The following is a 14430-nucleotide window of genomic DNA, read 5'->3' on the forward strand; positions in this document are numbered from 1 at the left end:
TGGCTCTTGTGGGTCCTCCCTGCTAGGACATTGTTAGGACTGTCGCTCTAACAGAACCACGTCCTCCCTGGCAGGACATCATTAGGACCGTCTGGAGAGCTTTTGATGACTCTTTCTCCAGCTGATGCACCTGCTGCTGGGATTCGTGAAGGCTCTGTTGATCTTTCTGGGGGTATCTCGCAAGTCTCTGGATCCTTCCCACTTTTCTTTCTGCTCCTCAGCTTCAACAGTATCAAGTGACCGGCTTACAAGCATACTGATTCTTTGTTCTGCATAGCTGTGTCTGCTGTTAAACCCACATAGTTGATCTTTCAACTCAGTTGTCCCATGTTTCAGATCAAAGATTTCTGATGCTTTTGTAATTTCTTTTTTTTTTTAATTTTCTACATTTTCACAAAGTCTGCTTAACCCCTCTAAATACAACCATTTAGAGAATGTTTGATCGCACTTCTATTCTGCGTTGGGGTTTCATCAAACTGTTCGTATTCCTTTGTAAGAGATCACCTCTAATGGCCACTGACCAGGTGTTCTGAGGGAAAACAGCTGAGACGCGAACCAGGCCTCAGTAACCTCTGTTCTCTCTGCCCCTACTTCCTCCTGAGAGCTCCCCGCCTTCTGGGTCCACGTTGCTGTTTGCTCAAGGCTTTCATCTCTGTGCTGTCTGCCTTCACCACCTGTTCTATGACCAGGAAGTGTGTCTTCCATTTCGTTCAAACTCAGACTCAGCTCCTGACCTCATATCACAACCACCTCCTGCTTCCTGCTTCCTGCTCCTCATCCACCTGTGGTGTCCCCTGCACACCTAAGACCTTCTCCATGCAGGAGGTGCACTCATTGGGTTTGTCTCCATCTCCAACCTGCAGCCTGTGAGAAGACATTTCAGTTTTGGTCTGTGTCAATGCCATAGAACAGCACCCATTCCATTCAGGTTAACCCTGGGCCATTAGAGAACAAGCAATGTCTCCACATCCCATCCCCATTGCCACCTGGTACGGTGTCCGTGCATCTCCATCCCATCCCCATTGCCACCTGGTACGGTGTCCGTGCATCTCCATCCCATCCCCATTGCCACCTGGTACGGTGTCCGTGCATCTCCACATTCCATCCCCATTGCCACCTGGTACGGTGTCCGTGCATCTCCATCCCATCCCCATTGCCACCTGGTACGGTGTCCGTGCATCTCCATCCCATCCCCATTGCCACCTGGTACGGTGTCCGTGCATCTCCACATTCCATCCCCATTGCCACCTGGTACGATGTCCGTGCATCTCCCTGACCTCAGTCAGAGTTCTGTGTATCTCTGCTTGCTCTCTCTGAAATATAATTTTCCACATCAAGAGTTATCTATTTTTTTCCATTTCCTTCCTTGATTATTCCTATCTGTCTTTCTCCAATAGTCTTACCTCTTTTTAAAAAATAGTACTTTCACTTTACTCAAAAGAGATGGAGGACATCTTCCTTCTGCTGGATCAATTAGCAAAGGCCTGGGACAGCCAGGACAGGGACTGGTGAAAAGTAAGAGCCCAGAACTTAGTCCAGGTCTCCCACATGGGTGGAAAGGACCTCAGTATTTGATCCCTCGCCTGCTGCCTCTCATTACACACATGAGCAAGAAGCAGAACAGGAAGCAGAAAACCCAGGAGTTAAAGCAGTGATAGATTTCTTGTCTGATACAGGATGAGATGTCCACCCAGCAGCTTGCCTCCTGCACCAAGTACTCACCCTGACTCCTCACAGAGGCCCAAGCAGCTGGCATCAACTTCCACACATCTCAAATTCCAAGTTTTCTCTTGGAGGACATTCCACCCTTCTCAAAACAAACCCATCCTCTTGCTTCTCTGCCTCTTTCTAGGTCTTGAGCCATCATTCCTTCCTCCCCTGAATGCTCAGTGCTTACCCCTCATCCTTACGCTTCCACAAGTGGCCAGAATCCCTCCTCCACACATACGCTCATACACACACACACAGTTTCTCCTCGTGCCTTCTCACAGCTGTGCATCTACAAGGCTGAGTCGGTGCTGTGCTTCCCGTCTTCATCATAGCTCTGGGTTATATCCCTTCTGCCATCCGTTCCATCACACGGCTCTGCTGAGTTTACCCTCTGGAGGTCACTGTGCCCCTCTCTGAGTCATCTGGCCCATACAAGATCTCACTCTCTGGCCATCTTTACCATTCTTATTGCAGTTAAAGTTCAGGTTACTCATAAACATTCTAGCAGCCTTTCACGTCCATTTACTGAATCCTAGTGTACGTTTTCATCTAAACGCGTGAGTAGAAGCAGCAGCTGTGACCCTGTGCGAGTCACCTTGTCCCTGCCAAGACATCACTTGCTTCTGGCATTTTCTCATGATGCTGCTAGGCCTGCAAGGAAGGCTCTTCAATCTAGAGAGCTCAGATTTGTATCTCACGTTCCCGGATTCATCCCTATCCCCACTGCCGATCTTCCAACCTTTTATTTTTTTTCTATCTATCTGAACCTCATCAATACTTTTCCTCAAGATTTTCTCTATTGCTGCCTGGGTTATCTGAGAGTAGTATCATTCCAACAGGTCAACAATTGCAGCCAACTCCCCTGCACTAATATATGGTTTCCATTCTTTTAAAATGTTACTTTGTTCATGCTGTTTCTGTTCTCAAATATAGGTAAACCACTTATTGACTATTAAGGTTCATCATACTCACCTAGTCTGTCAAGGTCCAGCAGAATTTGATCTCACACAGTTGTTCCTGAGAGAACAAAAATGATCTCTCTACCTGAGTTAGGATGAGGTCAATCTGGACGCTTGCATAGGATTGCCCTTGCAGTGCTAAGCCCTGCAGTGACCTCCTGGAAGCAGTCACCCTGCCCCCGCTGCACCTTCACGAGTGCCCTCGTGGTCTGACGCCGAAGCAAAGAGGAAGCTTATTATCAGCTGTGCCAAGAACCAAATCAGGATCCCATTATTCAGCGTACTCAGTCACATCTGGGACAAGGATTTTCTAATCAGCCAAGTAGACAAATTCTGCCTGTCTTACAAAACTGATATGTAAATTAGATGAGACTGGGGATGCTAAAATATTCAATAAAATCTCTGCTACATTTTGGACACTTTAATCGATGTTACTTTGTGATCCTCCTTTGTATGACTTTTCAATTCCTTTGTGTGTCTCTTAGTCCTATGCGGTTTTAATTTTTTATGTCACCCATTCTCATTTCAAAATAATTATAGTACCACACAAAATTACATTGATCTGTCTAAAAAAAGAACTGGTAGATACGGGCAAACAACTGTGGAAGAATGAGGTAAGGTCGAAGTAGAATAATATTGTATTACAGTTAGTGTTTAGCATTGATTTTCATGTGAATTAAGGCTCCACCAAATGTATTCTTGAATAAATTACGAGGCTTGTTGCCTGTTGCTGCTCTTGCCTCCCAGTCCTTGAAGAAACTGATAGTTTGATAAATTATTACTTATCCCAGCAAGCAGAAGTAAATAAAGATTGCCTTAAAACAATATTAACTCTGCATTCCAGAAATGGACTTGGTCATTCACCGAAAGCAGGGAGCATGGGCAATGAGCCAGTGCCCGACACGGAGAGCTCTTGAGTCCAGAGGAGGGGTCTGTGTTCTCCAGCACATTACTCCACACAGAACAGACCCAACTCATGGGCTTCCCCTTGTTTCTGTAACAACTGAAGTCACAGCACTAATCGTTTCAGAGAAGAATCTCCAGACCGAGGCTCCTTTGGTCCCCCTCGCTGTGCCAATGTGGTCACATGGCAAGCAGGTAAAGACACCTCACTGAGCCCGCATGTGGAGCCTGAGATTGCCCACAACCCTGCGTGTGTTTACAGCCTGGGGATCTGTGCTTCCCCCAAGCCCACTCAAGGCCTGCCCCGCTTCTCTTAAAAACACTGTCCTGGACATAGAGCATCATTAGGAATGAGCAGCAACAGTACCGTATTGTCGCCAGTCCACAGAAGAGGGCAAATGGCGCCACAGCACAAGGTTGTTTAGATGATTCACATACGAAGGCAGGGAGTGAAAGCCCTTCTGGTTATACCACACCTGGAAAGGAAACACACGGTGATGGGTCGCAGGGAAGCACCGCTCGCATCCAGGCTGGGGCACGGCGAAGGCACGTGTCCCCTTGCTTGGATGGCACCCAGCGCTCTGCCTGGCCAACGATGCAGTCAGTGCCAGTGGGCTCACTTTATGTTATCTCAGGCATATAATTTACAGCTAAAAATAGATAGATTTCCCCCCAGAACAAATGTGGCTGTTGCTCTCTAATTATACTCTCACAGGGAGAGTGGAACCGAAACCCATCACTTCATTCTCTCCTCACTGGTAAGCTAATGAAATTTGACCTGCAAATTAAAAGTGTGGAAGATGATCAGAAAAAGATGATTATATCCAAATGAATAACTGAACATGGACCATTATTTCTCAAAATAAATTGGGCTGAACATTTGTGGAGCATGGAGAATAAAGTCGTGTGTCAGGAAGAGGGAGAGAGAAGTAAGACTGTTTTTCAAGATGGGCTCTTCAGCATCACGAAACATACTAATCAAATCAGCAGCAGCTATGTTTCAAAATGTCACTGTTTTAATGAAAAAAAACATATCCTTTGGAAAGCTGCTGGCTCGCAACAAATCAACCTTTGATCTTAACCCAATAGACAGAAAAGCCGGCGGCCCCCAATGATACTCTCTCTTGCAACGGGCAATCCGCTGTGGACAATCACACACAGGGTAGGTTGGGACTCAGGCCTGGTATGTCCCAAGCCACTTTCTTCTCCCCCCGTCGTACCACAGCTGATCCTATTCTAAGTAGGGTCCTGAGGGACAGTTCTTGTGCCCACGAGAACAACTAAGTAATAAAATATTGCTCAAGTGATGAAAAAACAAAACCAAAAAATTTGAGATACAAAACCACATTCTTCAATTCTTCCTGAGTCCACTATATAAGACAATTCGCGCAGATGCTCCTGCCCCGTGCCCTTCACAGCACTCAGCCCTTTCTCGACAGACGTCCCCACGTTCCTGGGAAACCCTTGACACATCATCTCCCTCCAACCGCACAGGGATGCTGCTTAGGATCGACTAACCACAGAACTCAGGATGCTCCCGGTGATCAAGGTTGTACCTAATTAGAGCAGAACTGTGGCTACAGGGTCTAGAACAACATGGAGACCCACTTCGCCAGCGTAGGCAAATGCACAAGTCTCCTGATTGAAGCTGACGGTGAACTGTGGCTACAGGGTCTAGAACAACATGGAGACCCACTTCGCCAGCGTAGGCAAATGCACAAGTCTCCTGACTGAAGCTGACGGTGAACTGTGGCTACAGGGTCTAGAACAACATGGAGACCCACTTCGCCAGCGTAGGCAAATGCACAAGTCTCCTGATTGAAGCTGACGGTGAACTGTGGCTACAGGGTCTAGAACAACATGGAGACCCACTTCGCCAGCGTAGGCAAATGCACAAGTCTCCTGATTGAAGCTGACGGTGAACTGTGGCTACAGGGTCTAGAACAACATGGAGACCCACTTCGCCAGCGTAGGCAAATGCACAAGTCTCCTGATTGAAGCTGACGGTGAACTGTGGCTACAGGGTCTAGAACAACATGGAGACCCACTTCGCCAGCGTAGGCAAATGCACAAGTCTCCTGATTGAAGCTGATGGTGAACTGTGGCTACAGGGTCTAGAACAACATGGAGACCCACTTCGCCAGCGTAGGCAAATGCACAAGTCTCCTGACTGAAGCTGACGGTGAACTGTGGCTACAGGGTCTAGAACAACATGGAGACCCACTTCGCCAGCGTAGGCAAATGCACAAGTCTCCTGACTGAAGCTGACGGTGAACTGTGGCTACAGGGTCTAGAACAACATGGAGACCCACTTCGCCAGCGTAGGCAAATGCACAAGTCTCCTGACTGAAGCTGACGGTGAACTGTGGCTACAGGGTCTAGAACAACATGGAGACCCACTTCGCCAGCGTAGGCAAATGCACAAGTCTCCTGATTGAAGCTGACGGTGAACTGTGGCTACAGGGTCTAGAACAACATGGAGACCCACTTCGCCAGCGTAGGCAAATGCACAAGTCTCCTGATTGAAGCTGACGGTGAACTGTGGCTACAGGGTCTAGAACAACATGGAGACCCACTTCGCCAGCGTAGGCAAATGCACAAGTCTCCTGATTGAAGCTGACGGTGAACTGTGGCTACAGGGTCTAGAACAACATGGAGACCCACTTCGCCAGCGTAGGCAAATGCACAAGTCTCCTGATTGAAGCTGATGGTGAACTGTGGCTACAGGGTCTAGAACAACATGGAGACCCACTTCGCCAGCGTAGGCAAATGCACAAGTCTCCTGATTGAAGCTGATGGTGAACTGCAGAGTATGTGTCATCTCTTCCCTCTCAGCATGAAGATCCAACACAGCTCTGCACCGTCACCCCAGGCCACCCTTCCCTTGTCCTGAGCGCTTCCTTCCAACTCTGTGTGGCCAGCAGGACGCAGCCAGGTGGACGGCTGGAGGACAGAGCTGAACCCCACATCACCAGCTGCTCAGCTGCTAAGCCCGGTGCCTGCCCCTCACTTCATTCATTCTAGGATGAGGTTGTGAGTCACCTCAACATGCACATCCCACAGAAACACTCACAGTCACTTCCACACTGCGTCCACACACGGGCTCACAGTCATGCCTATGTTCAGGACCACACTGCGGCCCCAGGCATGCAGATGGGAGCTCAGACGTTTCTGTTTCTCCCCAGTTAAGCTTCTGCTGACTCCTCCCCTGGAGGGAAAGCTGTGTCCTTCCGTGATACATCCCTTCATGTCATTCCTCCACCTGTCCTCATTTCCTCATCCGGGGCAAGTCCACTCTATCCCAGTAGCAGCACTCTTGGGTAGTGGTCCCTACAAGCAGCCCCAAGTAGTGGTCACAACCTTTACTCTGCCACCCATCAGGACTTGAGGAAAACACAGCTTTAAAATCCACATGGAGGATTTGTGACACGGAACCTGTGACAGTTCCCTCCATCCTCTCGGGATCTCTCAGAACTGCTCTCCTCTCATGCCTTCAGAACTGCCAGGAAATGCCCTCTCTCTGTTTCTGCACATTCTTGGTGAAAACATTCCATTCTCTCTTTTGAGGGACTCTCTCCACCCCATCCCTCCTGACACTCATGCACAAACACTGTGACCTCATCAGGGTTTTGCATACTGGGTTTCCCACACATGCCCTAATAGAAGAAGAAGGGGAGAGAGCCAGTGTTACCTTTGCCAGAGTTGTGGGCTGTGCTGCGCTGCCATTCTCAGCCGCAGGGCCACTGGGGATGCGCACTCCGAAGGACCAGCCGCCAAGCCTATCAACAGCAAGCACAAGGGCAGCCAGAGAGCGCCAGCACTCCCACTCAGGGCGCTCCTCACCCACACCAGGCCCGTGCAAGTCAGACAGCCAGCACTCCCACTCAGGGCGCTCCTCACCCACACCAGGCCCGTGCCAGTCAGACAGCCAGCACTCCCACTCAGGGCGCTCCTCACCCACACCAGGCCCGTGCCAGTCAGACAGCCAGCACTCCCACTCAGGGCGCTCCTCACCCACACCAGGCCCGTGCCAGTCAGACAGCCAGCACTCCCACTCAGGGCGCTCCTCACCCACACCAGGCCCGTGCCAGTCAGACAGCCAGCACTCCCGCTAGGGCACTCCTCACCCACACCAGGCCCATGCAAGTCAGACAGCCAGCACTCCCACACACCTGCCCCAGGACTGGGCAAGGCTGGCCGAGGCTGGAAACACCTGCTGCGAGGAACAGGAGTGGCCGTGGCGCTCTGCCTCAGCTAGGAGTCACTCGAGCATCCCTTGGTCCAGGTGCTCTTCTCCCACTTGGCTCTCTCATCCTGCACTCACAGCTCACCCCTCAGGGGAGCGGGGTGTCCTGAGAACTGTTGTTGGCCGAGCTGCTCCTTCTCTTCCGAGTTCTCACAGCACCCACCGTTCCCTTCTACTGTGCTAATGACCACCCTGGGCTTTAACGGCCTATTTGCCAGGCAATCCTTCGTGCACCCTTATAACGGTTTTCTAGGTGGGAATTTTTATCTTTCATTTCCCTATCACCATGGGCTATATAGTACCTGACACCTACCAGGCTTCCAAAGTTAGCTGACATTAGAAATAATGGCACGTACTATCACAATAGGCTCTTGGTGTGCCACTTTCAAGGCCCAGCCCTGCTTCCGACTCCAGTTCCCTAATAATGTTCACTCTGAGAAGTAGCAGGTAGTGGCTCAAGAGACCAGTGTCCTCCACCCACACTGGAGACCCGGAAGGAGTCCCTGGATCCTACTTTCAACCTAGCACCAGCATCAGCTGTAGTTTGGTACTGAACAGTATAAACAAGCGTTCTCTCTCTCTCTCTCTCTCTCTCTCAGGACACATTGAAAGGTCTCTACGAGATGGGCAGCAGTGGAGAGGCCAGAGGCCACCCTGAGGCAAGGGGAGCTGCCCAACAGGGGAGGAGGACACAAGTGAAGGGCAGAGGCTGCCCCAGGCAGCGGACACCCATGGGGATGACTGCATACGCCAAGCCACACAGCATCCGGGACTCTGGGAATGTGACAAATGACATTGAAAGTTAAAGCAAGGAGAAGCACTCATTCCCATTGCCCTCATCTGGTTCGGCCCCATAAGGCTCCAGGAAACTCAGTACAGAATACAAGCTTTCCCCAAATCGCCTGAGAGCCATTTTACCACATTGTATTGAGAGGTTCCCATATTGAAAGCCACATAGTAGGGGGCATTCTAAAAGACACTGTTGTTTCATTATGCTGTTAACTTATCTGCCTGTATTCCCTAAAGCAATAACATTTGCTCTGGCTCCCCAGCTTCTACCACTGACAGAATCTCGATTGATGTCTCTCGGTGCTTCAAGAATGAAAGCCGCCAATGGGGAATCTGATTAGGGCCCACGACACACCTCCAGAATTTTTATGAGCAACGAGGTTAGTGTCAGACTTTAGAGAGTTGATGAACATTAATCTGAAACAGTACATTTCCCAAATTACAGCCAGCCTCCCACAACCACACGTCCTGCATCGGCAAAGTCTCAGGAGAAAGTGTCCGTGCCAGACACGCACAAGAACTGCTCTCTTAGCACGGCTGCCGGAACCGCACAGAGCACCAAGGCAAACAGCTTTACAGCATGCCGGCCTTTGGAGGTAATCCAGAGAGGCCCAAAGCACAGAAGGCAGGGTGGCTTGGGCAAACAGCTACAATGCTGCCTGGGGTGCCCCAGTGCGCATCTGAGTCCTGGGTTCCAGTCCCGACTCCGTGTTCAGTGACAGCTTCTTGCTAGTGCACACCTGCCAGGCAGCAGCAAATGGTCCAAGTGCTTGGGTCCCTGCTACCCATGCAAGAGGACTGGATTAAGGTCATGGCTCCTGATGCTGACCCAACTCAACCCTGGACTGAGGTCATGGCTCCTGACACTGACCCAACCCAACCCTGGATTGAGGTCATGACTCCTGATGCTGACCCAACCCAACCCTGAATTGAGGCCATGGTTCCTGATGTTGACTCAACTCAACCCTGGCCACTGCATGCATTTGAGGAGTGATTTAGCAGATTCACGTGCTCATTCACATTTGCTCATTCATTGACATTCATTCTCTCTCTGCCTTCCAAATAAATAAAATGCAAAGCATACAGGAGGAAGTGCAAAGATTATATGAAATACTGTATCTTCTTATATGAGGGCTTTGACCATGCACACACAGTGCTCCCCACATGGGTCCTGGACACTGAGGAACAACTGTTCACAGACAACAGAGAAGCCCCGAGGACAGCTGCAAACACACCTGGGCTTTCTGGATGGTATGAGCAAGTACTTCTCCACATCTCCGCCAGAGAGATTCAGCAGGGTGTGGCCCAGGCTGTTGGTCAGGCAGGGAGCCCCCGCACTGCTGTTTGGACACCTCTGTCAGTTTGCAGAGAGAAAACAGACACAGACCTGTGATTCACACACACATTCATGGGCACTCCTTTAATCCTCATGTGAGCTTTCCTAACTTCCATTTTTAAACAAATTATCTGCAGCCTTTGCTTTGCTCTAATTTCTAAAATCTCCTGGGGAGTCTCCCACATTGGAGAAGCATACCAGAACCCACCACACCCTCCACAACCAAACATACCCAGGACACACCTCTTGGTGGACTGAAGCTGGGGCAGAGGTGTAAGAATCAAAAAGGGAGAAGGGCTTTGGCAAGATCTCACAGTTGAGGGACCTAAAGAGGAGTCAAGACAGCCAGTAAGAAGAAGACAGACAGGAGGGTCCAAATATGAGTGCCCAGAGTGAAGGACACCAGCTCTTACCCCACACTCACTGGGAGCTGCACACTGAGTGTGGGAAGCGGTGGGCACCCCACACCAGACACCTATGTCCTGCTACAGTCAGGGCTGGGATTTCCCATGCTTCGTACTTGGTCAGGACAACTTGGGGCAAGTCATAAATGCAAACAGGAAAGGACTCAGTTCTGGGACCTGTTGCTGTGTTTTGGAAACTGTTTACAATTTGCAAGGTAGAGACACAAGTGCACAGTTCATGTTGGGTTCAGCTACACATGAAAGAATAAGGGCCAAGGTCATCGCAGCGCAACAGGTAAAGCCATTGCCTGTAGCATCCTGGGAGGGTGCCAGTCTGTGTCCCCACTGCTCTATGTATGATCCGGCTGCCTGCTGACAATCTGGGAAAAGCAGTGGAAGATACCCGTTACCCACACGGAAAAGCAGATAAAGCGCCTGGCTTTGACCTGGCCCAGCCCTGGCATTACAGCCACATATGGACTAACCCAACAGATGGAATCTAGCGTTTCTCTCTCTCTCAGTCTCTCTCACTCTCAAACAAAAAAATATTTTTAGGAATAATAAACAAGGGCCACTAAAAAGAGGGCAGGCACACTTGACTTCAAAAAGATTATGGACAAATGAAATCAAAACATAAACTTTCTTTGATACAAAAAAACCTTGAAATCCAGACTCATAATGTGCATTTTGTAAAGATGTTCTGACAACCTGACCACATGTAAGAATGTTAATTTTTTGCACCAAAATAAACGTATCCTTTAATTCCATTTTTTTATTAAGTTTTAAAAGTCCACTCATATTCACTTCAGGCTTCCTCTTAAGTTCTTGGCAGGATGACTTGGAGAAACATGCTAGAAATATTAACACATGTAAATTACAATTCAACTCAAGTTCCACATGTGGGATCTGAAACAGCTGAACTCATGGGAGAAGAGCATACAGTGGTGGCTGCCCAGACCTGAGAGTGTTGATCATGAGGGAGACATTGGTCAAAGGATATGAGTTTCAGAGAGGCAGGAGGGTGGAGCCCCAAAGCTCTTCTATACAGCATGGTGGCTACGCTTAATGCCAAGGTAACATCCACTTAAATACGGAACAGTGGCGTTTAGGAGTCTTCCCTACATCAGTACGTGAGGGAATGTGCCTGGTAAGCAGCTTGATTTAGCCATCCTGCCTCACAGACATACAGACTCCACAAACACAACGCGTGCCTGTCAGTTAATATCAATAAATCAGAGAGATTCATTTACCTCACTGACAGGTCACATCACCGTTAAAGTCTCCATGCTCCTCACACATCTCTCTCCAACTCACCGTTCCCACTGCCTCAAGACCCATCTCTCTCAACAGTGTTCATTTAGATGGCTCAGGATGAACCAACTGGCTTTGGCCTGCCCCAGCCTGGGCCATTACAGTCATATATGGAGTAACCCAATGAAAGGAAGCTAGTGCTTCGATTTCAAATTCTTATCCAATATCAAATTCTTATCTAGAACCGAAATTCAGGGTCAGCACTGTGGCACAGTGAGCTTAGTCCCCTGCGTATGAGGCTTGCATCCCAAGTGGGCAAAGCTCCTGGCTTAGTCTGGCCCAGCCTTGACTGTTGTGGCACTAAGGAGCAAACCACTGAATAGAAGGTGTCTCTCACTCTCTATCTCTCTGCTTTTGAAAAATAAATGTGAAATATATATTATTATTAAGAGAGTAGTAAGTTTGAGAGTATATATACTCTTCTCTAAATGCTTCTCCCCAAATATGCCCTCTGGAGCGAAATGAATAATGATCTCCGAGAACACCAGTCCCTACGGCAAATCTTGGTAGATGATATTGAGCTGCGGGGCTTGACCTGGATGTTCAGGCTGAGCTCAGATGCCCACCACGTGAGCCGCTCACCTGCAAGAGGAGGCAGAGCACCCGTGTTTATTGTAACACAAATCACAGTGCAATCAACCCACGTGCCCATCAACACAACAGAGAGAAAATGTACAGTGTAGATATGATGGAACAGTAGCTGAAAACAATAAATGATATCCTCTCATCTTTGGCAAAATAGATGGAACTGGAGGATATCATGCAATTTAAGTCATAGAAATATACGCCAAATGTTCTTTCTCATATATAGCAGGTAAAGAAGAAAAGTTGATGACAACATAGAACAGTGATTCCTAAAGGTGGGAGGATGGGAGGAGAGGGGACAGAAGGAAGTTGGATACTGGGTACCAGCACAAATAGAGGGATTATGCCCTGGTGTCCACAGAGCAGCAGGGGATTGGCATCCATGACAAGACTCATTCCTTCACTCATCCCTTAACCACTGACAATCTACTCAAAACAGGCCTTAGCAGTGTAAGTTACAACCGCTGCAGCAACAGAACCACCACAGGAACATGCGGAGCAAGTCAGAGCCTTCACCAGCGAATGCAGTGCCAGGAAAATGGCTGTACCCAAAGCCAGGAGTTGGTGCAAAGCGGCACAGAGGGCAGCTGAGCCTGCTGACCGTGAGTGCCAGAGGGAGCATGATAACCCCCTCGTTCTCTCAGTCAACCTCTCTGAGTGCAGTGTGCGCGCCCTGTCCCAGCAAAGAAACTTCCCAGCCGAGGGGAGAAAGCAGGTCAGGACCTCCCAGAACAAGCCTTCCGAGTGTCCAGGAGGAACTCACCACGGAGATGAGAGCATCCCGGAGGCCACCAACCACAAAGGCTGGAAATACCTCCACCATGGATCACAATCCAATTAAACTTTTTTCTTTTCCTTCCTTTCTCCAAATAAGGCTTGTCCATCAACGTATTGAGTATGGCTGACATGACTCTGCCTTTTATTGATCAGCTCTAGAAATTTCCTCTGAGACCATTTCCAATAGGTTTTCCAAATACATTTCAATCATTCTCTAGCACAAACTGGAGAGCTATGGCCCTCTTTTAACAGTGGAGCATCTATCTCCCCGTACAACAGAATGGATCCTCCATGCTCAGACCAGTCTGTTGACAACCCAGCTGCTTCTATCACCTCACAGAGGTCAAGCAAAAGCAGACAGGAGCCTGGAGGTCAGCCTGCTGTGGCATGCGGGGAGATTCCCCCACAGCATCTCACCTTTTCTCACCCTTGATGAGGAGGTGGGTGTTCAGCACTGCTGTAGGCCCTGGATGGGGATGCCCAGCAGCAGGTGCTGCCAATGGTCACTTTGGGTGACAGAAATGATCTCAGTAAAGACTCAGGGACGGACATGAGCTTTCATAGGTGGAGCAAGGTCATTTGTCACTTGGGGTTTTGACTTTCAAAGATCACAGCAGTCACAGGAACCTACCAGACAGCCACAGGAATCCTGAAATTCCAGGGCAGGAAAGAGATCCCGGTGCCAGCAGGAGGAGTTCTCCCTGAAAATCAGAAGGAATGCAGTGAGCTTTCCACCGACAAAGCTACCGTGCCCCCCGAGAAAGCTCTGTGCAACCAGCACACAACTCAGGGGTATCTCTTCCACAAAGAGGTGATGGAGGTGGCCTCTGACACTGGCCTCACAGTGTGGGTCCTGACTCAGATGATGAGACCTCAGTCATAATGGTATTCCCTGATGGGATACGTGCACCCTGTCCCCTGTGTGAGAGGGGCCACCAGGGCTTCTCAGCACCTCCCCAAGACTCCCACTCCTAAGCCAGGTACCAACAAGCAATTAATCAACCCAGTAAAGACCTGAGTGGTGGTGCAGCAAGCTAATCCTCCATCTACAGCACTGGCTTCCCATGTGGGCACCAGGTCATGTCCTGGCTGTCCCACTTCCCTTTCAACTCCCTGCTTGTGGCCTGGGAGAGCAATAGAGGACGGCCCAAAGCCTTAGGACCCTGCACCTGCATGGGAGACCCAGAAGAGGCTCCTGCTACAATTTGGATCATCTCAGCAATGGCTGATGTGGCCATTTGGGGAATAAACCGACAGATGACAAGATCTCTCTCTGACCTCTATCTCAGTAACTATTTCAAAATAAATAAATATTTAAAAAAACAGAGCTAATTGTGATGTTCCACTTTAAAAACAGGAAAGCCCTGGAAGCAATAGGTGGGAAGCATGCAGGAAAGTTTGCCTGCCATT

At 49.3% G+C, this 14430-nt stretch overlaps 1 protein-coding gene across 1 annotated transcript in view; it reads right to left on the reverse strand.

The window, feature by feature from the left end:
• The window catches only part of ABCA13 (ATP binding cassette subfamily A member 13), a 108884-nt gene that overhangs the window by 18867 nt on the left and 75587 nt on the right, over positions 1 to 14430 (reverse strand). Inside the window, exons 23-26 of the mRNA XM_058678020.1 lie at positions 13652 to 13721; positions 9843 to 9961; positions 7264 to 7351; positions 3940 to 4048 (exon numbers count right to left, since the gene is read on the reverse strand). Of these exons, the coding sequence (XP_058534003.1) occupies positions 3940 to 4048; positions 7264 to 7351; positions 9843 to 9961; positions 13652 to 13721 (386 nt within the window). The remainder of the gene's footprint in view (positions 1 to 3939; positions 4049 to 7263; positions 7352 to 9842; positions 9962 to 13651; positions 13722 to 14430) is intronic.

The sequence above is a fragment of the Ochotona princeps genome, chromosome 20, assembly GCF_030435755.1.
Source record: "Ochotona princeps isolate mOchPri1 chromosome 20, mOchPri1.hap1, whole genome shotgun sequence".
Classification (NCBI taxonomy): Eukaryota; Metazoa; Chordata; class Mammalia; order Lagomorpha; family Ochotonidae; genus Ochotona; species Ochotona princeps.